We start from the raw sequence: 25,369 nt of genomic DNA, 5'->3' as shown, positions 1-25,369 counted from the left end.
TGTACGCCTTTGTGCGTAGAAGCTGTGCTGGAGGTGGATTTGAAAGGGCTGAGTACTGGGTCTCATCCCCCTAGCCCATAGGGGCCCTAGGTATCATTAGGCTTTTCAGAAGTCCCTAGTAAGGCTGACAGCTTCCTGGCTGCCCAACTGAGAGAAGTTGAAATGATCATGTCGGATACAAAAACTGGCATGAGTGCTGGCAGTGCTAGCAGTCTGACTCACATTTTCTCCAATGATTCTGACCCTTCTGATCAATCTGGTCAAGGTCTGGGAGCTAGCAACAGAACAGCTAAGTTTGCCTTGCTTCCAGGCCTGGCTGCCAGGTTTGTGGAAGTAGTTGGTGGGTGGGAACGCCATTTTTTTACCAGATTTCCCCAGCAGGTGGTGCCGTAGGACTGCGAGTTTAGGAGGCTGAATGTGAGAAGAAAACGGAACACGAGCTCTGTTTACTGCTTATTCTGTCACGCTTCACTCAGGATATTTCTGCACCTCTCCTTTGCTGCTCCTTTTCTAGATCTGGAGAATAGAAGGCTCAGAGAAAGTGCCAGTGGATCCGTCGAAGTATGGCCAGTTCTACGGCGGGGATAGCTATATTATCTTGTACAATTACCAGCATGCTGGAAAACAGGGACAGATTATCTACACTTGGTAAGAAAGTTTTCCTGGTGCAAGGCCACCACCCACTGGGGCTAGAGTCCAATTATTTGAGAATGGATCACTGATGGTTCCCACTTATGGGGGATCCTCAGGGAATAAGATTTCACCCTGGATAATCTTCTCTTGCAAACAAAACACTGCCCAAGGTCTGGAATGTTTTGTTTGAAGTGGCACAATGTGGGGAGTTACTATGCTAGCATTATTAGTATTATTTTTAAATACTGTTTACTCTTGTCTTTGGACCAAGCTCTGGTTCTTTTTGCAAAGTTGCTACATCCTTTGAGAACACTGTATCTGACTTTTGGTACTCTGCCCCTCAGTTGATGGCTTGTGACTGTTAGTGTCCAGATCCTACCCTTTAAGGGGACTCTTCCAGCAGGCAATCTCTCAGTGGTCTTCTTCCAGTCACGCTCTTCAGCAAGCAGAGAGGGCACAGGCAAGCTGTGTAACTGAAACAAAAAAAGAGTGCAGTCTGCGTAGGGGCTGCATATGTAGTTCCTGCTAACAGTACTAATGTGAGATAGGCACGAAGATACTAAGAAATCTGTGCTTATTATCTGGAAAACATCCCTATCTCCTCCTCTAATCACTGTGTTACTGTATAAGATAGTGGATTTCTCCATCATGCTGACAGTACAATGCTGCAGAGATTTAGTAACATCAAGGTTTTCCTTACTTTATTTTCTTGATCTCTGTAAGGTGTGAGGAAAAAATATTGAAAATAAGATTCTAAAATTTTGCCTTGTCTTTCAGGCAGGGTGCTGATTCCACCCAAGACGAAATTACAACCTCTGCATTCCTCACAGTACAGCTGGATGAGGAGCTGGGAGGCAGCCCTGTGCAGGTAAATAAAAACAGTGTGAATAAATTAGATATGCATTGCTTTCATATACCTCACAAGTGGTTGTGGGCCTTCTGTGACCTACCATTACAAATGCTCAGGAGTTAACAATCACCATTTTATACCAATTAGTGCAAATTGTTGTCAGCCAACAGAGCTTGCTAGGAGAAAGGAGAGGAAACACCTTGGATATATTTAGTTCCCCTTTGCAGGGGCAGCTGGATTGATGCAGACTGCAAACTCCTGGAATCAACTAAGATGTCTATTTTTATTCTTAATTTAAAATTGGAGTGAGAGAAAAGGCATGTGACTTAGAAAGCCTTTGGCATTTGAGGGAGGAGTGAGAAACAAGCAAATAGTTCCTGAGAATGAAATATTTCAGTTAGATTTTCTAAAATGAAACCAGAAAGGGTCTGACATTGAAAGGGTTAAAGGGCTGAGAAACAGTGAGAAAGGTCAATGCATTTTAGCAAATGGAAGAGGATGCATTTGTAATTCTTAGAAAAATGAATAACATACCAAAATGCATGATCTATCCTGACATCCACCATATCAGAAGGAAAGGATGTTTAGGATCCACTTTGTATGCTATATGATACCAAATGGTAGTGGACAAACCCAGCCGTATAGGGGTAGCAGCCAGCTGCAGTGGAGGTGTTGGGGAGAGGCTGTGTGCCAAACCTACGCTCTAGCTATTCTGCAAGAAGGCTTTGAAAGTGGCCAGTGTGTGACAGGAGGATATTATGACTGTTACTTGCTGGCCGCTAAGCCAATGCATCACTCTTCAGTTAAAATGAAATGGCAATTTTGAGAGCTCAGTTTAAACACTAGTCTGTTTTTGTGTGGGAAGTAATAACTAAGCTGCCATGACCAGCTAGGTGCTGTATGAAGATTCCAGCTGGAAAGATGGTGGTAAAGGCTATTTCCAGCAGATCTTGTGCTAGCCTTTATCAGCTTAAAACTGACAGTGAGGCGTTTTTTTGTCTTTAGAAACGAGTAGTGCAAGGAAAAGAGCCACCTCATCTGATGAGCATGTTTGGTGGAAAGCCCTTGATTGTTTATAAGGGTGGAACCTCTAGGGAAGGAGGCCAGACAGCACCTGCAGAAACACGGCTGTTCCAGGTCCGATCCAGCACCTCAGGAGCTACCAGAGCAGTAGAGGTATGTGGGAAGAGGGCCAAATTTCATGTTGTATGCATAGGTGGTGGTAGGAACACGATCCCTTTGAATAGAACAAAGGCCAAATTCCACTTTCTGATGTAAACTGAAACACACTTTGAAACTTTTATAAACTGTTAAGAGCTTCCCCTTTTCCCATGGATTAATAGTGGTAATCACTATGTTTTCATTGGTTTATTAGTGTCACCTTGATTATATTTAAGCCCTTTTCTCTTAAGTCCCCAATAAATGTTGTGCCCTGTATACAGTGATACTTTTAAAACACTGTTGAAAACAATCAAGATCTGGTGTGGAATTTCGGGACCTGTTCTAAGTGTAAGTGACAGCACTGCTACAAGTGAAAGATAGAAAGTGCTAAATACCTTATATGCAAATAGAACTTTTGCCCTGTGTCTTAAAAATAAACAAAAACACATAGTAACAAAAAATAGATAAAGAAATCCTGGTCAATAGTGATAGGCGAGACAAGGAGCACTGTTTTATGTCTGCACTAACGTCCTAATTTTCTAGCTTCATGATAGCATATCTTTGCTGACGTAGGGGAAATTATGTTAATTAGTAATTTATCAACCTCAGTGGCAGGGATAATATTGCTCTACAAAGGTCTCCCCAGCAAGTTCTTAAATCTCCTGTCATAACCATTAAGATCTGGCAAAATGACAGCCCCAGGTATTCTCACCATATGTCATATGTATGTGTAGATTAGAGGAACATGCATTTATTTACTTTTCTCATATGATTAGTCCTTGTTCATTACACACACAAATATACAACATCTCATGTAACTTTACATGCTTGCACTGAATATCTTGTTTGAAATCTATTCAACAGTAGGTACTGATTATTATTTTGAAATAATGAGCTCTGTGTAGAGGATGGTTACACCTGACACATGCAATGTTCTTTCTTTTCAGCTGGATCCTGCTGCCAATGAGCTGAACTCCAATGATGCCTTTGTCCTGAAAACTCCTTCTACTGCTTACCTTTGGGTTGGCCAAGGAGCCAGCAATGCTGAAAAATCAGGAGCACAAGAGCTGCTGAAGATTCTGGGAGCTCGCCCAGTACAGATTTCTGAGGGCAGAGAGCCAGGTGAGGAAAGCACGACTGAGTTTGAGATTATTTTCATATAGCTGCACTTTATCAGTGATTGTTTTATGGATATTTTCTTTTATCTCCCAGAACAAGGAAATGTGGACATAGGCACAGAACAGCTCCTCCAAACTATCTTCATTAGGCTTAACAGCACCCTCATGTTTATAGGCCCTCCATACTTTCTAACTTAAGACAGAGAACTGCATGACACAGACCATTCTGCTGTGTGGAGCCTTCGGGTCCTATCCAAGCCATACTGCTACTTTGGATTCCATGTATAGTTGGATCATCAGTATCTTGTTCTCTTTTGCAGATAATTTCTGGGCAGCTTTGGGTGGAAAAACTGCTTACCGTACCTCTCCCCGGCTCAAGGACAAGAAGATGGATGCTCACCCCCCTCGTCTTTTTGCATGCTCCAACAAGAGTGGGCGCTTCATTGTGAGTGTCTGGGAAGATAGATAGTTAATTAATTCGCCATCCATCTGACAAGGCTGGGAGCAACTCAGTCCCAGTCTGCTCCTGAGCCAACCAGTAGGCAGTTACACCTTATCTTCTGTTGCAGTGTTTCCTCTAGAAGGAAACATCAGCACCATTTTTTTATTTTTTATTTTAGAGATATCAGCTAGCTCTATGGCACTGTTAGCAACACAACTTTCTGCAACATCAAGCTGGTCCTCCCTTCATTAACAACTAGCATTCAAACTCTAATTTTGACTCAGATATCTTTCAAGAAGAGGCAGCATTAAATGTCTTGTGCATGAGTGAAAGACTAATGAGATTCACAGGAGGCGATACTAGAACCTGTGTGAATCGCATTTCCCCTGCTGAGGTAAAATAGTGCTTGGAGTATGTGCTCATCTTTTAACCTTGTTTTCCAGATTGAAGAAGTTCCTGGAGATCTGATTCAGGATGACCTTGCTACAGATGATGTTATGATCCTTGACACATGGGACCAGGTATGTCACACTTACCTAAAGAAGAGGGAAGCAAGGAATAAGCAATAGTTGGCTCTAGAGACCCAAATTACAATAGCTAGAAGCATTACTGCATCTTAGCATCCTTTCATCTTCAGGCCTGAGAACAAATCACCTCACTAACGACATTAAAGAGAACTCGCAACCAACACTTGAGAAAAGAGTTGGTGTCCTGTCACTTCTTTTGGTTAGCTTATAGGCTGAAGAAAACCGACTTTTGTGTATTTTATGTACTCTCCATGTCTGTAAACTTAACAGCAGCCTCCTTGTCCTGTCCTGTCTGTAGACAGTTGACAACCGTTGTTGGGATTCAATAGCTTAAGATAATGACACATCTTCTATTACTGAAAACAGAGGGCTTATTAGTGGCTGTGCATAATCAGCTGAAAGGTAACTTAAAATTTTGTATTTTTTATGTATGTATGTAAAAATGTAAAAATGATGTTCAAAGATCAGCTAGTTCTTCCTAATATATAATATTAATATATAATTTGTAATATAATATGTAATTTGTAATAATATATAATTTGTTCATTTATCTAGAATTTAACGCAGATAAACTGCAGTCAAAAAGCTTCTTGTTGGCTACCAGTAGCTCTAGTCACTTAATTCAATGATAAGTTGATCAATAATGCAGGCACACCAGTACAAATATTCTAGTTTTGTATCATACTTGTCTTTGCTTACTGAGCCTCTGCCTAACTTATGCTTTCTTTCATATAGAAATTGTTGCTGAAACAATTCATATGACTTTTTATCTATAGGTCTTTGTATGGATTGGAAAGGATGCCCAGGAAGAGGAAAAGACTGAGGCCTTAGCATCTGGTAATGCCATTACATTTTCCTCTCTGAAATAAACCTCTTTTTTCTTTTCCTACCATCTGATCATAAGGCAGGCAGTTTCATACACTGAGAAACGTCTCTTAATTACAGTGTAAAATTAAATGTTGCGATGAGCCAAAGAGATGAGATATGTCTAGAAAGGAGGATCCCTAGGATCAGCAGAAAGAGGTGCAGTTGTCAGACACACTGTGCTCAACTCTCAACAGGGAAAAGCATCCTTGTGTGTGTAAGCAGGTAGAGATTGCCACTGTCTCCTTACATCAGTGTGTGTTGTAGGGGGCAGGGGACTGATCCTGGAAAGTTCAATCTCTGATATGAATTAAATGCTCACTTTGCCTCTGACCATATATGATGGCATTTTACTGCTTAAATTGTAATGGTCATTAGAAATATTTTCATGTAATTTGCATGTGAAAAGAATATTTTATAGTCTTATTGTAAGCTTTCTAGCTACCAGCACCAGTCTTTTAATAGATGTAGATAAAACCATAGAATGAAAGTTTTATTTTTTCAAAAGGAACGATCTGAAATGATATCTCCTGCATGCATTTAGCTATAATTGTTTTTCAGCTGTTGCTTCATAAGAATTGTTCTCAAGGGGATTTCCTTCTCCTTGTATATTTACAGCTAAACGGTACATTGAGACTGATCCTGCCAGCCGAGATAAGAGAACTCCAGTCACGCTCATTAAGCAAGGGTTTGAGCCTCCCACCTTCTCTGGCTGGTTCCTGGGCTGGGATGATGACTACTGGTCTGTTGATCCTCTACAGAGAGCAATGGCAGATGTGGACGTCTAAGTAAAAAGGCAGTTGTTTTGTGAATTTTTTTTTTTAATAGAGCAAGTCTAGTGCCTTCAATGCCTTCAAGAGCTACTTCCTCCTGCAGGATGCACGTTAACAAGGCAGTGATTTTAATAGCCAATTAGCTGTGCAATAATTACCAAAAACAATCATGACCAGTCATACTGCCCCCTCCTTGCTTTGATTATATTTAATACAATAAAGCTTGTATGGAATATGTGAAGACTAAAAATGTTGGGTTTTGTTACTAGGAGGAAAGGTTAAATAAAAGCTATTGATCCAGAATTTAAGTTTCTTGAAACAAATACACCTTAAGAAAAACCTGTACCTTCTTTGTGCCATTTTTGAAAATGTACTTTCTACCAAATGTTCACAGAAAGGATACTTCTGGTTTTTAGGTTCTGTTTTTGCTTTTTTTTCCACCTCAAAATTATCAGAAGCACTTGAGACCCTGATAAATTAACACTGTTCCAGTTCTTCAGCAAGTCAGTCAATAGTAAAGAGCTTTTTTTTTTTTTTTTTTTTTTTAATTCAAGATGAGAACAAAAAGTGTGCCACTGTTGTCAACAAGAATTCACATGGGCGGCTACAAAAGCAGCAGTGGGAGTTACAGATTCTCTTCTCGTCCCTGTGGATTAATGTCAAGCTGTTACTTTGTTTCCCTTTGCAAGTGAGTGAATACAGAAACACTAGTTACTACACCTTGGTTAGCCATATTTTTCCCCCTTAAAAAAAATCTAAACTTATATTAACTAAAATACTGACACACATATGCAGACTGGTGTATTGCTTTTATGATGCAGAGAAAAATAAAATCAATTCACAGCACACAGATAAACAAGAAGCAGCAGCAATTAGCTCAGGCTCTTACAGTGTTCAGGCATCTTTTTTCTAAATCTGGGGTCAGTTTGCCACTTTTAATCAAGATAGATACATTTAAACGGACCTTGTGGTTACTAAAAATAACAGCTGTAAATACAGAACTGATCATGGCAGAGAGGTGATTAAAAACAAGATACAAACTTTATGCTGGCCAGTGTGAGAACAAGGACACTTAATTACCTGTCTTGGTTTTTCATTTTCATTCTCATCTCCCACTCAATGCTGGTAGCCTGAGCCTTCCCTCAGTGTGGACTCTGGTTCTTATCTCACTTTAGTCTGTAATTTTGTCTGCTAAACAGATGCAGAGTATGACAGCAGTTTAACAGAGATGCACATCAAGACTATGGAAACTGAGAAGTTATCTATTTTTGGTAAAACCAAAGTATAAATCCCTAGCATCACAACCAATAACGCAAGTGTGCTGAGAAGCAGCATCAACACGTAAATAATTCCCAATCTGTTAGAACAGATAAATAAGCAGTACAGCATCTTCTGTTAACCACCCCTCCAACTAATTTCAGACATTTCTTATTTGCCAGTTTTTAGACTCTGATAGAGAATTTCAACTGTAGTCTTTCAAGCAAGACTAAAATTAAGAAAGGAAGCCTATTTACAAGGGTCATTACTCTGGTCCCCTTTTCTCTTTTTTAGAAAAAACATATTTAAAAGAGAAGATGTACAAGTAAAGGCATACCCAGAGACTTTTCAGTGCTTTAAAGAGGCACAAATCTATATGGACAAACCACCATGACAACAGGATAGCACATCAGTGACTGCAAGCATATTGTATCCATAACTACAGCATGTCCATGCCATCCCTGTGCTTCAGAACAGAGATGAAAAGTTACAGTTCAGTAATGTTGGCTAATAACTATTTCTTGTAAATGGGAAACCATTTTAGGAAGCTGTGAGCCCGATTTTCAGAAGTAGCTAGTACCCACTTCAACATCAACTTTTGTTATTTTCTTAGTGTAAGCTAAAGGACCAATCCGTATGACAATGATCAGAAGACTCCATCTCATGTAGCTACAATCCAAGAGAATATAGTTGGGGCTGTTCCCCTTCCCTTACAGGGCCACAGGTCCTTTTATTACAAGAAATACTTCTCTCAGAGTATGCATGGCTTTTGAAAGTAACCTCTTCCCAAATGTTGGATCATCTCCTCATCCTTGACCCAAGTGGCTGTATATACTATTTGAAAATAGGAGGTTACAGATTATAGGTTTGTCATCCAGGACAGTATGACCACATGTTAAGATCACAATCTGCTTGTACTAATTCCGATAGATTTGAATTTTAAATATTTTGATTGTCCATATTAACAAACATTAGATACAAATTTCCTCATCATACACTCGCTAGAACAAAAAGGTATCTATCTCGGAAAACCCATTTATGCTAACAATGCCTTAAGCTTTAATACGCAGACAATTCAGTTTTGCAGACACTCTCTGCCGGGGTGGGGTGGGGGGAACAAAACACTTCTTTCCAATCTATCTAGCGATTTACACCTATAACGCCCTGCAGCATATCTATGGGCAATGGAAAGACGATGGTGGAGTTCTTTTCTGCAGCAATGGTGGTCAAGGTCTGCAAATAACGAAGCTGAAGAGCAGCAGGCGACTCTGTAATAACCATGGATGCCTCTTTCAGGGCCCTGGAAGCATTCATTTCACCCTCAGCTGCAATTACCTGTCAAACAAAATGAATGAAATAGAAGATATCTGGCACAATGGTAAACTGTTTCTCTGATGCCTTCAGTCTTAAGTCATAAACCAAAAATATCACTCGCTACTTTGATCAAGAGACTTCCCTTTACTATATCCTTTCACTGGTTCTGCCTTTTCTCTCACTCAGATATAAGCTACTTCTATTTGCTTTCAAGGCCCTGTATACCTATTTTTCCCTCACATTCAGCATCAGGATGCCAGTTTACAAAAGCTGGCATCATAATTCACTCACTTACTGCATTTTCAAGACTCATTCACTCTGTTTTCAAAAAACTGCTTTTGTGATTCCTCCAGCACTGCCTCTCACAAACAGAAGGTATTCCCCATATATACCTGCAAATACTTTTTACTCAAAGTTACGCTTTTTTTTTGTCTCTAGGAAGAGCTTAAAAAAAAAAAAATCAACAAATGAACATTGTATTTCTTACTGGGAAATCCCTTTTTATTCCCTTACTCTTAAATTATGAACTCATTAGAGCAGGGACAGATTTGTGGTCATTAATTTCTTTCATGTGTAGGGCCCTTCCACGTTAGGACAACACAGATAGTTTCTAGGGTATCTATAAAGTAAGCCTGGATAGAAAGGTAGCACTATTTTAACAGGCAGTATTGTACTGGTATCAGTGAGGCAAGTGCAACGTTCCCCTACAGAGTTCTATTGCAAGGGCTCAATATTCTTTTAACTAGCGGGATAAATTGTAAGAAAAAAATCATAAAATAATTAAGCTTCAAAAAAAAAAAAAAAAAAGACACAGAAGTTTGTATTTGGAGCATTAACATAGGCTTAAAGACCTTTTCCTAGGTGGACCCCAAAGTTCATAATCACTAGCCCCTCAGTCTAATGAAATTCAGTTTAGTGCTTATATTGTTTTTCTATGAAAATATAAAACAAATTTTATGTTTAGAACCTAAAATTATGTTAGTTAGTGAAACTTATAATTAAGTAGAAGACATAAAAATCAGTCTTAGATATCTATGTGTGTGTATATATAAAATCACACACGTGTTTGTAGGTGAGATTATGTTACATCATAAAATCAGATGAATTTTTCACAGCATTAAATGAGCTATAATAAATCTCCCTTTGCCAAAACAAATTTTTAATATTTACAATGCAAATTCCATTTTTCTGCAGACAGAAACCTCAAAATAGATCATTAATATCTACCAGAAATCCTAATTTATCAGCTTAGTCTACCAAAAAAACAGAATATTTACCAGGGTTTTTTGGACAACTAGCATTTTAACAGACACTATAGCTGCATCTGTGGAATTCAAAATAAGCTTTCAAGATAGGATTAACAAGCCACCAGAGGAGACAAATTCAAAGGCATAAAACACCTTAACTGAGAAAGCTACCTTGCTAGTCCTAGAAAATATAGCTCGAACTATTCCTGAGGATTTTTACTCCTAGTCTTGAGTATTTAGCATCACCCACTCCCACCCCAGAAGAGAAAAACAGTATCATGACCAAACTGGCCATTGGTCAGCTGAAGGGTGATGAAACCACGTATTACCTCTGTTTTACTTCTCAGATGCAGAAATAGAAAACAAGGTACTTACCTAAAGTCAGGTAAAGTCAGAAGAAAAGCTGGAAATAGTTTAGCTCTTAATTCACTGCAGGCTCCAGCTAATAATCCCAAAATTATTCTGTTTATGATTTGCTCTTGGAGCAGGGTAAAAATTTAGGAATCTAAATTTCTTAAGGAAAGCCCAACTGCGTGATCCAAAATAAAAGCGAGCAAGTACCCAGACACAAATCCATGAAAATCTTGTCCTGCATTCCTATTGACCACAACACAATCTGGCTGAGAATCTTTATCCTTAATACCACCACATGAAATTATTCATGAAGGGGGGGGAGGGAAAGAAAAAAAAAAAGTTAAAAAAATACCACCCCCACATGTTGAAGTTATTACCTTAGCTCTTGCCTCCCGGGCAGCTTCTGCTTCTGCAGCCATTGCTCTCTGCAGCTGGACAGGTAATTTCACATCCTTGATTTCCACACGTTCCACCTTAATGCCCCAGTCATCTGTTGCCTCATCAAGTGTGGCCTATTTAAGGCAGGACAATTAAATTAAACCATTCACCTAGCTGCAAACAAATGTCCAAATTTGAAGAAGGACTAAACAAGTGAGTTACCTTACAATTCTTGGATTCTCTATGTAAGGGCTTTAATATTTGCACTACGCTTTTATAATTATCAAAGCATGACTGTTGTAAACTGACACTTTAAAACAGAGCTTGATTAGAAAGGGACTCTGTAGCATCATTGCCTTCAACAGCAGAGTATTGACTTAATGATCCAGGAAAGCCTTCCTCTCCTGTATCCCTCTTCCCACTTATTTGTCTCACTGGTACATAATTGCTCTATTCACTTATGTTTATTATATTGAATGTCATTCCAATAGCTCTCAATAGCTTTTTTTCCTAAAGCTCCACACCCCAACTTGTTTTAGCTTCTAAGTGATACGCCAAGTCCTGATCTGTAAGTTACCCATGGGAATGCTGCTTAACTTAATGATTCAGTGGATTGCTAAGGTAAGGTTCCTCGTACCTGCATGCTGTGTGCAATTTCTTCACGATCGGAGAGAATCTGAGAAAGGTTTTTGGTCCCCAGAACATTCCTCAGAGTAGTCTGTGCTAGCAGGCGAGTGGCGGAGTCAGCATTTGTTATGTTTGCTACAGCAAGGGTGGCATTCTGGACTCTGTAATAAACCACTCCATCTACATTAACGGTCACGGAGTCCTTGGTCAAGATCTAAAAAGCAGTAAGGAAAGCATATAATAATTAAGCAGAATGATTATTGAATCTAATGATAGTGACATGCTTGTCTCAGTAGACACAGTCCTAATTTTACCAGGGTAAAGCAACTGTCTTGGAAAAAAAAAACAAAGTAGGACTAAATATGGGATAATAACACTTCTCATTGCAAAATAAATTCCATTAGCATTGCCATAATATGATATATATAACTCACTTCAAATTCACAGAGGGATTTGCAATTCATGCAAGTGACAAAAGAAAAAAAACCTTCAGAAATTATTCACACCAAATCACACATGGTCTTTCATCTGGGAAACTTTGCTAGCTTCATAATTACAGGTTAGTGTATCATAACCAAGTAGCAAAAAAATAGTCCATTTCAGTGAGGCTTCTAATGACAGATATCTAAGGGGCAAGTTGACTGCACAGGAATTCAAGAGGGTTGCATAATTAAGGACCAAGCTCCAAGAATGTTAAAAAAATTGAAAGGACTAACACACCAAAAATTATTTTGTTTAAATGCAGAGATATGGGACCATTCCATTCAAAATGGGCTAAATGACATTCCCTAGTTAAAAATGCACAGTAGAAACATTGAAGAAAGGCTAATTCAATGTTTTCTACAGAGAAAGAAGGCTAATAATATGAATACCATTGCAAATACAGGACACCTGAGATTCTCACTTCCATTTAACTTCAGTCACAAGACTATTGGTGACACAAGATGTGTCTGTCTGGGTGTGTCAGTTTATAAAACAAGAGCAAAACAGGCAACCTATTTAAAAAGCAGGTGAGGAAAGAGGAAGTGTATTTCAGCTGCACTTCCAAAGAAGTGCCACAGATAGGAGTTTCCCATACCGCAGGTGCCAATGTCACTGGAGGCAGTTCTCGGTTGCTGTTTATTCTGTAACATGGGAATGATCTGTGCCAGAGACTCTACCACAGCAGTAGCTGTGCAAGTTGCTTTTTAGAATTGCAAAAACTTTATAAAAGGGATCTTGCTATATAATGCTATACCGCAGAGATTTCTGCTCAATTCCCAGCTTGTGACTAATTAATGCCCTGAAATACTGAAATCTGGCAAGTACTTTCCCAATTTCAGAAGAACAGTGCTTGCAGGTACAGAATAAAAACATCTAATCCTTTCTTATTACTACAGGATATTACAGTCGGAAGCTTACTACAATCCACAGATAATTATATCCTGTGTGATACAGCAACCCAAATAAAGCAAGAAGCACTCAGCTGCATGAATCCATTTATAAAGACCACATCTTAACTTAAAAAACAAAAAACAAAAAACAAACATTTTGCAGATTTACTTTCATGACACCTTGAAAGATTAGGATTAGAAGAAGGTCCAGCTTGCTACTGAGATGCACCTTTCCTGACTGGCTGGCTGAAGAGGTTTTGTGTTTTTTCTACTGTTTTACATTCCAATAAAAAACAACATAAAACTGGAACTGCTCATATAGCAATCTAACTAGTATCTTTGCAAAAGTCCTTTTGCTGCCTTGAGCCTCAACTGCTTATATAATTTTTAAATATTTCCCAAAGTGTGAAGTATACTAGTGTTCATCAAGTTAAGAGCCTTAACACTGTACATCCTCAGATATGGAAAAGCATGAAATGGCATTACGTAAAAAGTCAGCTAAACTAATAACAAGCTTTAGCTATAACAAAAGATTAAAAAAAAAAAAAAACTGTTAGCACCAAGAACACTTCTCACTTCTCCTTGAAGTTTAGAGAAATAAAGAGCCACCCACATGAGATATTCTAGAAAAGACTGGAAGGTTTCACTGAAATATAACTTAGCTATTTACAAAATTGGTTTTGCCAGCCAAAGGTCTGGTATAGTTCAGCTGCCTGGGTATCAGCCTTACTTGTGCGTTTAATTAGAAACATCTCTGTTATGATCTAGGAGCTTATTGTCCTTCTTTGAGATACTTCTGATTTAAATGTCACTATATGCTATTAATTGAATATATGGTGATTTCTTAGACAAGTTGCAAAGGAAATCCAACTTGTGAACAACCTCAGGGCTAGATTCAAGGGATTTACTGAATTTAACTCTTGTATGTTAAGCAGAAGATGCGCTTACAAAGATAAAGACAGATATTCTTGAATGTTTAGAGGCAAAGTGACTGAAGAAGAAGGGTACACTAGAAAGAAGCTATCACTAATATTTTTGACTTAACTTAAAAAAAAAAAAAAAAAAAAGTCCCAAAATATGCCATATGACCCTGGGAAGAGGTGTCCTAATCCCATGTCAGAAGATTTTGTGAAAAAGGTATTTGGCAAGACAGAGGGATGTGAGCTACTTGACCTTCAAGACTTATTTGCTTTGTGCTTCCCCAACCTATTGGTTTTAGCAGGCTTTTCACAAGAGCGAAAGCTGGAAATCATATTGTACAAATAAAAATATATTTTTGCTTTTACCTATTGAACAACAAACAAACCTAAACCCATATGTATAATTTAATCAAGTCAAAAGAAAGACTGTAGAACTGATGGGTTCACTAATGGTACACCAGCAGCTGCAATCACATTATGTCTCCCAGTGATTAGGTTTCTACCAATTACCCTTTCGACCATACTATGACAGTTACCATTTGTCTAAATCTGCAGCTAATGATGAGCCATAAACTGACTGGCAAATATGACAGGAAACAGATGCACCAGACAGGTTGCATCAAGCAGCTTTGTCTTTTTGCACTAGATACATGGGGGATACAGTTATAGTCATCAACACACAATTGTTCAAGAACTTATTTTTTAGAAGGCTGTTTTTTATTATCTGTTGAGTTGGCATCATTTAATTCAACTAGCTTAAGGCCGTTCAGAAATTCTGCTAAAAAACTAGTTTCCAAGAAAAACAGACTAGAAATATTGGTAATCCTTTTCTGTATTTCTTTAGGACCTCCAAACTAAAACAGAGGATGTTAGATGGAGTATACCTTCATAACGTTCCTGTGCATAGTAGGACACAGAAGAAGCATGTACACTAAACCCATGTAAACTGTAAGACAGTGGGCCATTAACATGCGTTTCTATTAATAGCATTTGGTAATAATTTCATCCCATTATTTTAGCTAGTTTATATATCTAGATAAATTGACATAAGAAAGATCACTGCTTCTTTTCCAGATTTCACAGAAACAATGACAGAATCAAGCATGAAGTCCAGCAGACTTGATTCCAAATCACTCCCATTCCAAATTTTAGACAGTATTATCTTATTTGTTCCTTAAAGGACAACATAATTTGTTTTCCTTCAGGGATCTTGTCTTATTGAACCATAATACAGGTTATATTCTTCACAATACATTGAACCTGTACAAATAGAAAGCAAGAAATCTACATGAAAACGACATGCTACCCAATACTGAGAGGGGGAGAGGAAGAAGAACATACAAGAAATTCTGCAAACGCTTTAGAAGATACAAAGGCAAGTGCAAACTTACCTCTTGGGGTGGAATATCAAAAGAGATGGTCCTCATATCCACTTTGATGAAGCTGTCTGTGCAGGGCAGGATAAAGAACAAACCTGTACACGAAATCCATCCAACAGGCTGTGACAATGGTTCATTAAGATAAACAAAACTTGCTACTGAAGTAAGCTTAAATCCAACCACTGCAGCTGTATAGGTCTCTCTGCCATAAGCTCAGCAGCATGTGTCTTAATGGCTTTCACATTGGGATAAGATTTAAGACTGTTGCTGAGAAAGTGTTTTATTCAGGTCTAACTTATTTAGGGAGCTATAATATTTGAGGAAAAACCAGAACTGTGTTATAGTTAATTTTGAAAATCAGCTCCCACATAGTAACTGGTGGCGCCTAATTCTGGCAGGCAGAACTATCAACCTCTTTTTGTTCTGGTGTATCACTGTATTTCTTCAACACTACAGCAATGTGAAAACATTCCAAAATTTTGAGGAAAATGATGGAAGAATTTACTGCCCCTTTCAGTTACTTTGCGCTGCAGGAACAACAGCTGAAAGTAACATTCTTTCGGACCTCATCAGAATTTCCAATATACAAAGGCAAGTTTTCAAAACTATCACACAATGGCTTCTATTTCTTTTGAAGAACAGTGAGACTTTCAAACCACTTGGACTTTAACTGAAGCACTAAGCTTCTTTTTAAAAATGGCACATTTGATGTCATTATTTTTCTTTTCACATTCTGCACTTTTGAATCTACCTCAAGAATAAGCATTAACTAAGGAGATTTGGGTAAGACTCACAGACAACTAGTTTACTATCTTCTCCATATAAAGCAATAGTATCTTCTCACTGGGAGTTACAAAATTCTTGAGAAATACATTCACTAGTCTAAATACAATATCTTTACACAGCTATTATTTTGCCAATCACTTAATTAGAACAAGTATTAAGAATGCTGTACAGGACCTACCTGGTCCCTTTGCTCCCCCTTTTAAGATGCGTCCAAGTCTGAAAATGATGGCTCGCTCATATTCCTTTATAATCTGTAATAAAAGTCAGATATCATGCAGGGGTTTTCATAAGCCCAGAAGCCATATTATGGATTCCAAACTACCTATATAATAGTCTAAAAAGTCTCAAGTCTCATATGTAACATGCATTATATTTCATTTCTACTTTGGATGCTTCTGAGAATTTTAGCCTAAACTCTATTGTCAAAAGCAAACAAAAAAAAAAAAGCAACAGTAAAGAGAATTTTCCCCAAAAAATATTCTTCGGACTGAGGCACCATCTGTCAAGAACAGAAGCAGCAGCAGCTTCATCTTGGCAGGACCGAACGCTAAAAACAGCCATCAGGAATGTCCTGGCAACAAGATGACAAATTGCAGTGGATGTGATCCAGCAGAGATTTTCCAGCTCTAATTCTGATGGGTTATATTAGCTGAAACAAAGCAGGAGTTATTTCCTCCATTCTGAAAACTGGAAAATATCAAGCTCAAGTTGATTACAGATGACACATTCTTCTAAGAATCTGTCACACAAACACACATACATATACTTACATGTTTATATTATATACCTTATGTTTACACACACACACACACACCCTCCCCCCCCAAGAATCAGTCCTCCAAGATTAATAACTAGTTCTTGCAATTATTCTGATCTTCCAAACTAGTTTATATACTAATAAAAACCGTGTAGCAGTAAAGATGCCAGTGTAAACATCATTATGACTAAAATACTGTAATAACACTTTTGGTTTTGGTTTGAAGATTAATGCACTGAAATGTTTGGGACTGCTATATACTCTCTGCTACAGTCCAAGAAAGAACAGAGTTAGATTCACTTGTATTTAAAAAAATAAATAAGATGGTGAACAGTAATAACCACTAAGAAGCATCCTGCATTGTTTAGTTTTAATCCAACATGCCAGTGAACAATTACCTTTATGCACATCCAGATTGATACAGGAAATGTAATAATAGTGAAAAAAAGTGAAACGATCACCAGAATCCATCCACACAAACCAAGGCCAGTATTAGAGTCATCTGGAAGAGAAAAGCAGAAATTAAGATTTTAAAACTAAGCATTCCTGTTAAATATACCAATGTAGTTGCTTTTTCTAAGTTGAATATCCCTTGAAATAAGTCATTGTTAGGACTACTACTCTGGCCAAACTCACTAGGTTAGGTCAGAAGTCAAATTACAAGACAAATTCTGCTTTGTTTCCACTGAAGTCTCTAGAAGTTGCTGAAGGCAGAATGTGGTCCAAATAATATTCACGCAGAATTGCGGTATGCTTTTTCATAGCCACACCTGTAGCTAACAGGTTTAAATACACAGACTCTCAAATACCTCCTTTTCCCCAATTTTCTCCAGCAGAATGATCAATAAGCAATAGTAGAAATCCTGTTCTTTCTAAACACACTGTATAAAGAAGTCAGAGCAACATTTACTAAATAACGCGCAAGATGGAAATACCCTATGGCCTATCAAACTCTAGTGATAGTACACATAAAATTTGATTTCTGTTCCAACTGTCATAGAAAGATCTGAGAAAAATCACCATTCCCAATTCTGCTTTATCTAGGAAGCAAGATAAGATGCAGCACAAGATTAGCTGGCCACAAAAATAAGGCCTCTATAATAAGATCTCTATAATAAGAATTTCTTGGAATGCTTAGTAGCAAGCAATAGTTTTCTGTCATTAAATGATATTTCTTACCTATACCAAATGAAGATATTTTCAGAAGCAACAAAACCCAAGAGCTAGTGGTTTCAAATACTACAGGGCTAGAAAAAAGCAGAGTGTCATGAGAAAATACAGACATGCCATCGAGCATTCATAAGGCAAAAGGAAGTTTCTTATCCTGCCAGCTAAGACTCCCAACAAGCTGCCAAGAGCCCGCTGTCAAGCAGGGAGATCCCAGACTGAAACAACACTCACAATTATCTCATTCCTAGTAGGGAGATTAGAAAAGTGATACTGAAACCCATCTTTCTTCACTCCATCCTTAAAAAAAAAAAAAAAAGCTCAAAATGCCAAGAAGCATCTGCAAAGCTTAGGAGAACACAATTTTCACATTTAGATGAAAGAATGTCTCTTTATGATCACACTTCCTGATTTTGCTGAACTGCAAATACACAGTCATTACCTTAACTTGATCAACATCACAAATACTTAAAGGACAGGAGCCTTATTATCTAGTGAACTGCGTACAGTAACTTCTTTAAAATAGAAACTGCATTAAAGAATCTACAAGTTTCAGTTCAGCTTCACCTGGAGTTACATAATGGACTGTGTTCTACATTCACTAGACATTTATAATTCATTTATTATTTGTACAACAATATAGGCCAAAACAAGTCTCTGAGTCTTCACCCTAACAGTTATTTTAAGTAGAACCCCTTTTATAGTAGAGCAAAATCTCAATTTTGAAAAATATCCATTGATTTTAACAGCTCCAAATACATGAGTGAGCATTCTGGGGGGCTGGGCACCCACAACTGAATTGAGCAAGAGCATATATGCCTTGGATAAAGAGGGAGGCAAAAGTTGAGTCACTAGATATTGCTAACCTTGAAAGCAAGTAATAGTATATACTTTGCAAATTTCCATCCAGGATATTTGACTAAAGTAATAAAAGTCAGCAAGAGGACTAGGAACGAATATTCCAACTTCCAGTCCTCTTTTCCACAGATGGTGAGCCTTAGAGGGCCTAGCCTTTCAAGAAAGGGTGAATTTGGAGAGGGAGGAGAAGAGTAAGTTTTGACTCACATGGTATCTTGAACTTCATAAAGTTATTCAAGACTTTTGAAGGCAGTTGGCTATCTTTTCTGTAATTTGTATCCTTCACTATAATAACCCTCAAGAATGTGTCATATCAGAGCATTTTAAAGTTTCTCTATGGAAAGTTAACTCAGGATATTGCCACATAAAGTTACTGCTACATAATGGAATACCAAATAGCCAGGTCTTCCGTGAAAGTCAAGGAAATGTAATACCCATACATATCGGTATTAAGCAACTGCCAGCATTAAGCAACACTTGTAGGCTCATTACTGAGGAGAACACATTCTTTTCATTTTGCAAGAAGATATTAGTCCACCTAATATCATAAAAAGTATTCACAATGTACACAGATAAGGAAGAAAAGTCTCCCTCTCTCTTTCACTAACTTTTGTAAAGCTAAAGGAGTTAAAGATCCACTCTACAATTCAATGTCAAGGCTTCAACACCACCAATTTCTCTGCTCTTAGTAGAGCTATAGCATTAAAAAGTATTATTTACACATCCGATTCCCTGATGAAGATGAAGGTGGAAGTTAAACCTCAAATAACGTAAATTGTCAAAATTTCAAATAAATGCACACTTTATTTAGCAACAATAACTCTCCCATTAAACAGTATAACTCACAAGATATGTTAGAGATGCTCTCTCAAAAAACACATATGGAATACAAGAAACATGCTTGAACTATATGAAATGAGCTTTTTTATTACTGCAAATTTGAACATCTCTTTCAGTAACTTCTATAACAACTGGCCATTCTTATCAGACCTCTTGGCCAGGTTCATTGATACTGGACCCTAACAGCAGCCAGTTCAACAGCACTGAAGTGAGCCTCGCAAATAAATGCAAAGACAGTGCAGGTATAATACACAGCCTCCGCTGCACCTCTTGTGGATTATACATATCCCTGTCCACTCAGTGTTTACACAGTACTTAAGTGCTGGCTACTGCAGACCTCCTCCCAGCTCTCTTTCACCCCTCATATTGTGCATCTTTTAACAGAGGAAAAATGTAGTATCTTTGTTTTTGGCAGATCTTGGCAAACAACAGCTCTAAGAGATATTCCTTTTATTAAACCCCCAAACAACTAGGGAACTACTGAGAACAGACTTGCAGCATATTTTGTGATCCAGAGGCAAAGCATGAACGAAAAGGTCCGCCTTTAATTTCTTGTCCGTTTCTGTAGTATTCAAGATGAGCTCAGGAGAGCTAGAATGAAAATAAGGAAAATTGCTTTTGTAGCGAGTTGAATGTGGAGACTCTAGAGAACTGTGCTTTGCTTCTCCCTCAGCCAGACTCTCCATGTGACATTTTTGATAATCAAACTCAAAAAGAGGAAATCCAATTTACTCCTCCCAAGAAAAAAAAAAAGCAAAATCTCATTCATACAACAGATGCATGATCATTAACAATAATTGCTGATATATATTTAAATATTAATATACTATAACGTATGCAGCTGCTGAAAAAAACAATGAGAAGACATAAGATAATGGCTTCAAAAAGACACCATCCAAACCACAGATGATGTTACAAATATGCAGATTGCACTGTGTTTTCACCATTCCTATTGCTGTTGAAGCTGTTCCTGATTTTAGAGGCACTGCAACTTTCAGAGACAGGGTCTCAAAAATGCAATAACGAAAGCAAAAAAATAAATCAATGATTGCATTACAGCAGTTACTATTAATCATAGAACTATTTATCACAGGAATCATGTATATTAAGAAATTACATCCTTTAATGAAAGTCAGCTCCATTCCTACTAATTATGTCAGTCCTGAAAAGATGCTCAAAGCTCCATTTACCTCAGAACAAGCTCAACTCCACCATCTCCAACCATCCCACTAGAATTTTCTCGTAGGTAAAATAAACGAACAAACACACACACACACACACACACACACACACACCACACACACAGCTTAAACTTACAGCAGGCTGCTGGTAAGCAAATCAGGGTAACCTATCAAAAATGCAAAAATGCAAAAATTCTTGAGCAACTTCAAGCTTTCTGCACAGTACCACAATCACTTCTTTAGCATTCCTGCTTGTCACATCTCCTGGAATATTATGAAATTTATGTATTTTTAAAAGAAAATTTCACTAGTATTTCCTAGTTTATTTCCTTCCTTTATAGGAAGGAATGTTTGTTTCATACAAGACGGATCTCCTATGTTTAATTCCTCCAACAACTCAGTCATCCTCTCTGGCATCATCACTGCCATATGCACATGCAGGGACAGCAGTACAACATGAATTTGGATCACTTGACATTAACAGACGAAGAGGATCCCTTCAGGTCTGGAGATCCAGTGTTCAAAAAAATTTTCTAACTACTAGAATAAAAAGAATGGAAAAAACTCCACACCCTAGAACTCACTTAGTTCAATAAAAGTCAATTTAGTTACAAAATAAGGGTACAGATTTACCCAACACTACCATGTTGATATTCAAAGTTCCAGAAATGGTAATTTGTTTTAGATTTACATACGTTTAGTTTCCTTAAGAGGCTTTAAGTTTATTTTAAAAAGAATTTAGAGAATTGCAAAATATGATGTCATTCAGCGATGACCTAGGCCTCTGAAAATGGGCAAGAATTGTTTCTACTCTCAAGCAATTCACAGCTTTCATCTTTTCTCTTAGAAACAATGTCAAGTTTAAGATTGACTGAGCAGATATATGCATAATAACTGGCTGTCAGAATAGTATGCTAAAGGCAGCATATGTGGAATGAAATCAAAATTTTTCCATAACAGTGAGAGATTTTAAGTTAAATATAAAAAAAAACCCTGATTCTGAATCTGAAAATGTGCATTTGAAGTAGCCATACCAACAAAGGAAGATGAGTAATAAGATGAGCCTAAGAAGAAATCAAAATTATTTGACTATAAATAGTATTAGTATTCTAATACTTTATTCTAATAAATACAAATGCTTAATAACTTCTCTTAGCTATTATAGCTATCAAGGACAGCTAAGTTTTCAAAGCAACTATTAACATAATTAAGCCTTGCAACCGCTCTGTAAAGTAAGTTGTGGTAGCAATTCTCCATGCAGCAGATGGTGATGAGGCACCAAGAGCAGGAAGTCTGTTTTTTAACTAGTAGTAACTCTGGCTTCTCAACTTCAGTTATCTCTAGCTTGATTCTCTAAAGTGCTAAACACCGTCATATACTCCAAAGCTTAAATTCATCCACTCCCCACTTTTCTCACCCTCTAGCAATGTTCTTGCTCTTTACTATTAACACATCCAATTCTGGGCTCCGCAATGTAAGAGAGACATGGAGCTACTGGAGAGAGTCCAGTGGAGGGCTACGAAGATGATTAGGGGACTGGAGCATCTCTCTTATGAGGAAAGGCTGAGAGAGCTGGGCCTGTTTAGCCTGGAGAAGAGAAGGCTGAGAGGAGATCTTATTAATGTGCACAAATATCTAAAGGGAGGGTGTCAAGAGGATGGAGCCAGACTCTTTTCAGTGGTGCCCAGCGACAGGACGCGAGGCAACGGGCACAAACCGAAACACAGAAAGTTCCCTCTGAATATGGGGAAAAACTTTTCTGTGAGGGTGACAGAGCACTGGAACAGGTTGCCCAGAGAGGTTGTGGAGTCTCCTTCTCTGGAGATATTCAAAGCCCACCTGGACGCGATCCTGTGCAATGTGCTCTAGGTGACCCTGCTTGAGCAGGGGGCTTGGGCTAGATGATCTCCAGAGGTCCCTTCCAACCTCAACCATTCTGTGATTCACAACTCACAGCTGGAACTTAATCAGAGAAATTTTATTTGTGGAGAGTCTGTGGAGAATAAATTCTGTCTGTCTTTAAAAAATAAACCACAAGGAGAGAGAACATCAAAAACATTTTAATTGAATTAGCCTTGGACATCTTTAAGGCTGACTGGAACAGTTGCTGTTATTTTAGCAAGAAATTATCACTTGGCTCATTCAACAATATTAACAATTTATAACAAACACCTAGTGCTGGGGGCTGAGATAAACAGGAAGTTATCTTATTACTGCTTTAGGTGTGGCATATCCTTCACTCACAGATCGTTTTTTCTAGGTTAGATTAGACAATCTGAACAAATACTTCACTGTCAATAGCAAGAATGTTCTTCTCCTAGGTGCTGCAGTGGGAAAGAACCTTCCTCCGCTACCATGCATAACCCACCAGATATAAAAACAAAACACATATGGGAGATTAGACTGGACTGAATACAAGGCTGACAGTAGCAGGGACAAATCTCCACTTTCATGCCACTAGCTCCAATCCAGGACAGTTAGAGAATGATGCAATTATTAGCAAACAGTTGAATAACTGTCATATTAGTACAGAATACTACTTTTGATGAGAACTCAATGTTTCTTCAGAGTATCTCAAAGCATTTCACATGGGAGATGTCCAAAGTTATGATGTCTGATTAATCAAATTATTGTGTCTAATGCCTGTTTAGGGTGTAGATACTTTATTATGTCAAAAATAATTGCCAAGCAGCTTTAGCTGCCAAAACAACACAAATCACACAATAACTACAGAAAAAGTACGACGAGTAGTATGTAAGCTTGCAGAGTCACAGATAAGAAGGTTAGGATCAGAGAGACCACTGCTAGATATTAATAACTAACATACTTATAGAATGAAATGTAGATCCTTTCCAAGGATACCAGAACTAAGCATGTGCCGTTTGGCATGGGGCCCAAACAGATCTGAGTTGTATAAATATCAGTAGATTACCCTTTGTAGATAAAGCAATCTTACATAAACATTTCCTTCTCCAGTTGCAACTGACAAAAGGCAAAATAAATCATTGCTTTTCTGTAATCTGTTTCTGAATATCACATATTAAACAGAAAAATGCTGCAGCTTCGAGTGATGACTGAAGTTGAAACTAATAGTTACATTATTTTAGTGCACTTCTGCAAATCTTCTCGACTGATACTACATTTACATCTATTAACCAAAAAGCCAATAAACACTAGACTAACTTCTGCCTAGCGTAACGACTGCTACAGATCTAAGAAGTAAAAGCCAACTACAGCTTCACTGCCCAACTTGAGAAAAATAATAATATAATCTTTTCCTCCAGTCACACCTATCTAACACTTTGCTCAAGTCGAAGGCACTAATGGTGTAAACAATCAGTCGTCAAACTCTTTCTGTTCTCGTTTACAGATACCGTTCCTCCGGGGTTACTTCTGTTGACTAGGCTCTTAATTATTTGTTTAGTTCTGCATCATAGTGATCCACATGAGTCACTGCACAGAGGAGAACAAACCAAACAAAAAACGATTCCCAAAGTTACACAAGCACAACAAAATTACGTTGCTGCTCTTACGCTTTCTTTTCCTGCTAGCTCTGAAACAGGAAACCGCGGCGCTATCTATCAGGCAACACCAGAAAGTTACGGGATTCCAACCACCCGTGTGGCCGGGCCCCGCTTCCCCAGCCCAGCCCAGCGCAGGGCTTCGCCCGGCCCGAGGGCGAGCGGGGGGCCCGGGGCAGCGGCGACCTGCCGCGGGCTCGCTGCGGGCCTCGGGGGAGGACGCGGCTGCTCGGCAGGCGAGGCGGAACCGCTCTCGCTCTTTCTGCCGGGTTAACTTTGCTCAAGGACCAGAAAACTTCGCCCTGCGACAGGGAAGAGGGAAAAAAAAGGGGGGGGGCGCGCAGAAAGCCGCCTGCCAGCGCGCCGGGAGCCCCGACGGCCGGTGAGCGGGGCCGAGGGGCCGGCGCCGCCCGGCAGCAGCGAGCCCCCGAGCCCGGCTCCGCGCCGCCGCCCCCGCGCAGGGCTGCCCGCCTCACGGGCGGCGGCCCCGCGGGAAGGACCGGACCGGACCGGGCCGGCGCCGCTCCGCTCCCTGCCGCCGCGCGTGACGGGCGGGCAGAGGCGCCCGCGCCCCCCGCTGCTCCCTTACCGTCGTGGCCGTTGGGCCCCCGGCGGGCCCTGGGCGCGATCCCTGCTTCTTTATCGGCCATGGCTGCTGCCGCTGTCCCCTCAGAGCACCCGCCGCCGAGCGAGGGCTGCCACCAGCCTGGCTGTCCCGCCCCGCCGGGCCCGGCCCCCCTCGGCCCGGGGCGGGCGCGGCGCCGCCGTCGTGGCTCTGCCCTAAGGGGGCGGTGAAGCGCGGCGCGGCGCGCGGGCAGCCGTTGGGCCGGAGCCGTTGGAACCGTTAGAGCCGTTGGCGCCCCGCTGCCCCTCCCCCCGCGTTCTCCCCGCGCGCGGAGCAGCCGGGCGGCCCTGAGGCGATGGCGGCAGCGGCGGCCCGGGCGGTGGTTTCCCTCAGCGGCGGCGCCTGGGGGGCAGGGGGCGAGCAGCGGCGGGGAAATGGCCATGGGAAGCAGGGAAGGAAGGGGATCAGCGGTAGTGA

The 25,369-nt window shown here is 39.5% G+C and overlaps 2 protein-coding genes across 4 annotated transcripts in view; one reads left to right on the top strand and one right to left on the bottom strand.

Moving 5' to 3' along the window:
* Nucleotides 1-6,671, top strand: part of GSN (gelsolin) — a 29,242-nt gene extending 22,571 nt beyond the window's left edge. For all 3 annotated transcript variants that reach the window (XM_067309059.1, XM_067309058.1, XM_013939509.2), the window contains exons 10-17: nucleotides 515-648; nucleotides 1,411-1,501; nucleotides 2,489-2,659; nucleotides 3,592-3,766; nucleotides 4,083-4,207; nucleotides 4,648-4,725; nucleotides 5,508-5,568; nucleotides 6,214-6,671. In XM_067309059.1, the coding sequence (XP_067165160.1) occupies nucleotides 515-648; nucleotides 1,411-1,501; nucleotides 2,489-2,659; nucleotides 3,592-3,766; nucleotides 4,083-4,207; nucleotides 4,648-4,725; nucleotides 5,508-5,568; nucleotides 6,214-6,383 (1,005 nt within the window). In that variant the 3' untranslated portion in view covers nucleotides 6,384-6,671. The remainder of the gene's footprint in view (nucleotides 1-514; nucleotides 649-1,410; nucleotides 1,502-2,488; nucleotides 2,660-3,591; nucleotides 3,767-4,082; nucleotides 4,208-4,647; nucleotides 4,726-5,507; nucleotides 5,569-6,213) is intronic.
* Nucleotides 6,672-7,158: 487 nt separating this feature from the next.
* Nucleotides 7,159-25,084, bottom strand: STOM (stomatin). The gene is made up of 7 exons (XM_067309060.1): nucleotides 24,917-25,084; nucleotides 17,159-17,262; nucleotides 16,182-16,254; nucleotides 15,230-15,312; nucleotides 11,556-11,759; nucleotides 10,918-11,052; nucleotides 7,159-8,960 (listed from the first exon to the last, which is right to left on the bottom strand). The coding sequence occupies exons 1-7, from the start codon at nucleotides 24,975-24,977 to the stop codon at nucleotides 8,766-8,768; spliced, it is 855 nt and encodes a 284-aa protein (XP_067165161.1). The 5' UTR covers nucleotides 24,978-25,084; the 3' UTR covers nucleotides 7,159-8,765.
* Nucleotides 25,085-25,369: the final 285 nt, after the last annotated feature.

The sequence above is a fragment of the Apteryx mantelli genome, chromosome 21, assembly GCF_036417845.1.
Source record: "Apteryx mantelli isolate bAptMan1 chromosome 21, bAptMan1.hap1, whole genome shotgun sequence".
NCBI classification, from domain to species: domain Eukaryota; kingdom Metazoa; phylum Chordata; class Aves; order Apterygiformes; family Apterygidae; genus Apteryx; species Apteryx mantelli.
The sequence above is the reverse complement of the archived record's forward strand: the minus strand, read 5'-3'. Positions and strand labels throughout refer to the sequence as shown.

What these genes read in the sequence shown, in the direction of transcription:
- STOM (XM_067309060.1), bottom strand. Translation starts at nt 24,977, where the DNA reads ATGGCCGATAAAGAAGCAGGGATCGCGCCCAGGGCCCGCCGGGGGCCC. An exon ending in GGGGCCCAACGGCCACGACG is followed by an intron (nt 17,263 to 24,916) that starts GTAAGGGAGCAG and finishes TTTCTCTTCCAG; the next exon opens with ATGACTCTAATACTGGCCTT. An exon ending in CCCGGGAGGCAAGAGCTAAG is followed by an intron (nt 8,961 to 10,917) that starts GTAATAACTTCA and finishes TTTGTTTGACAG; the next exon opens with GTAATTGCAGCTGAGGGTGA.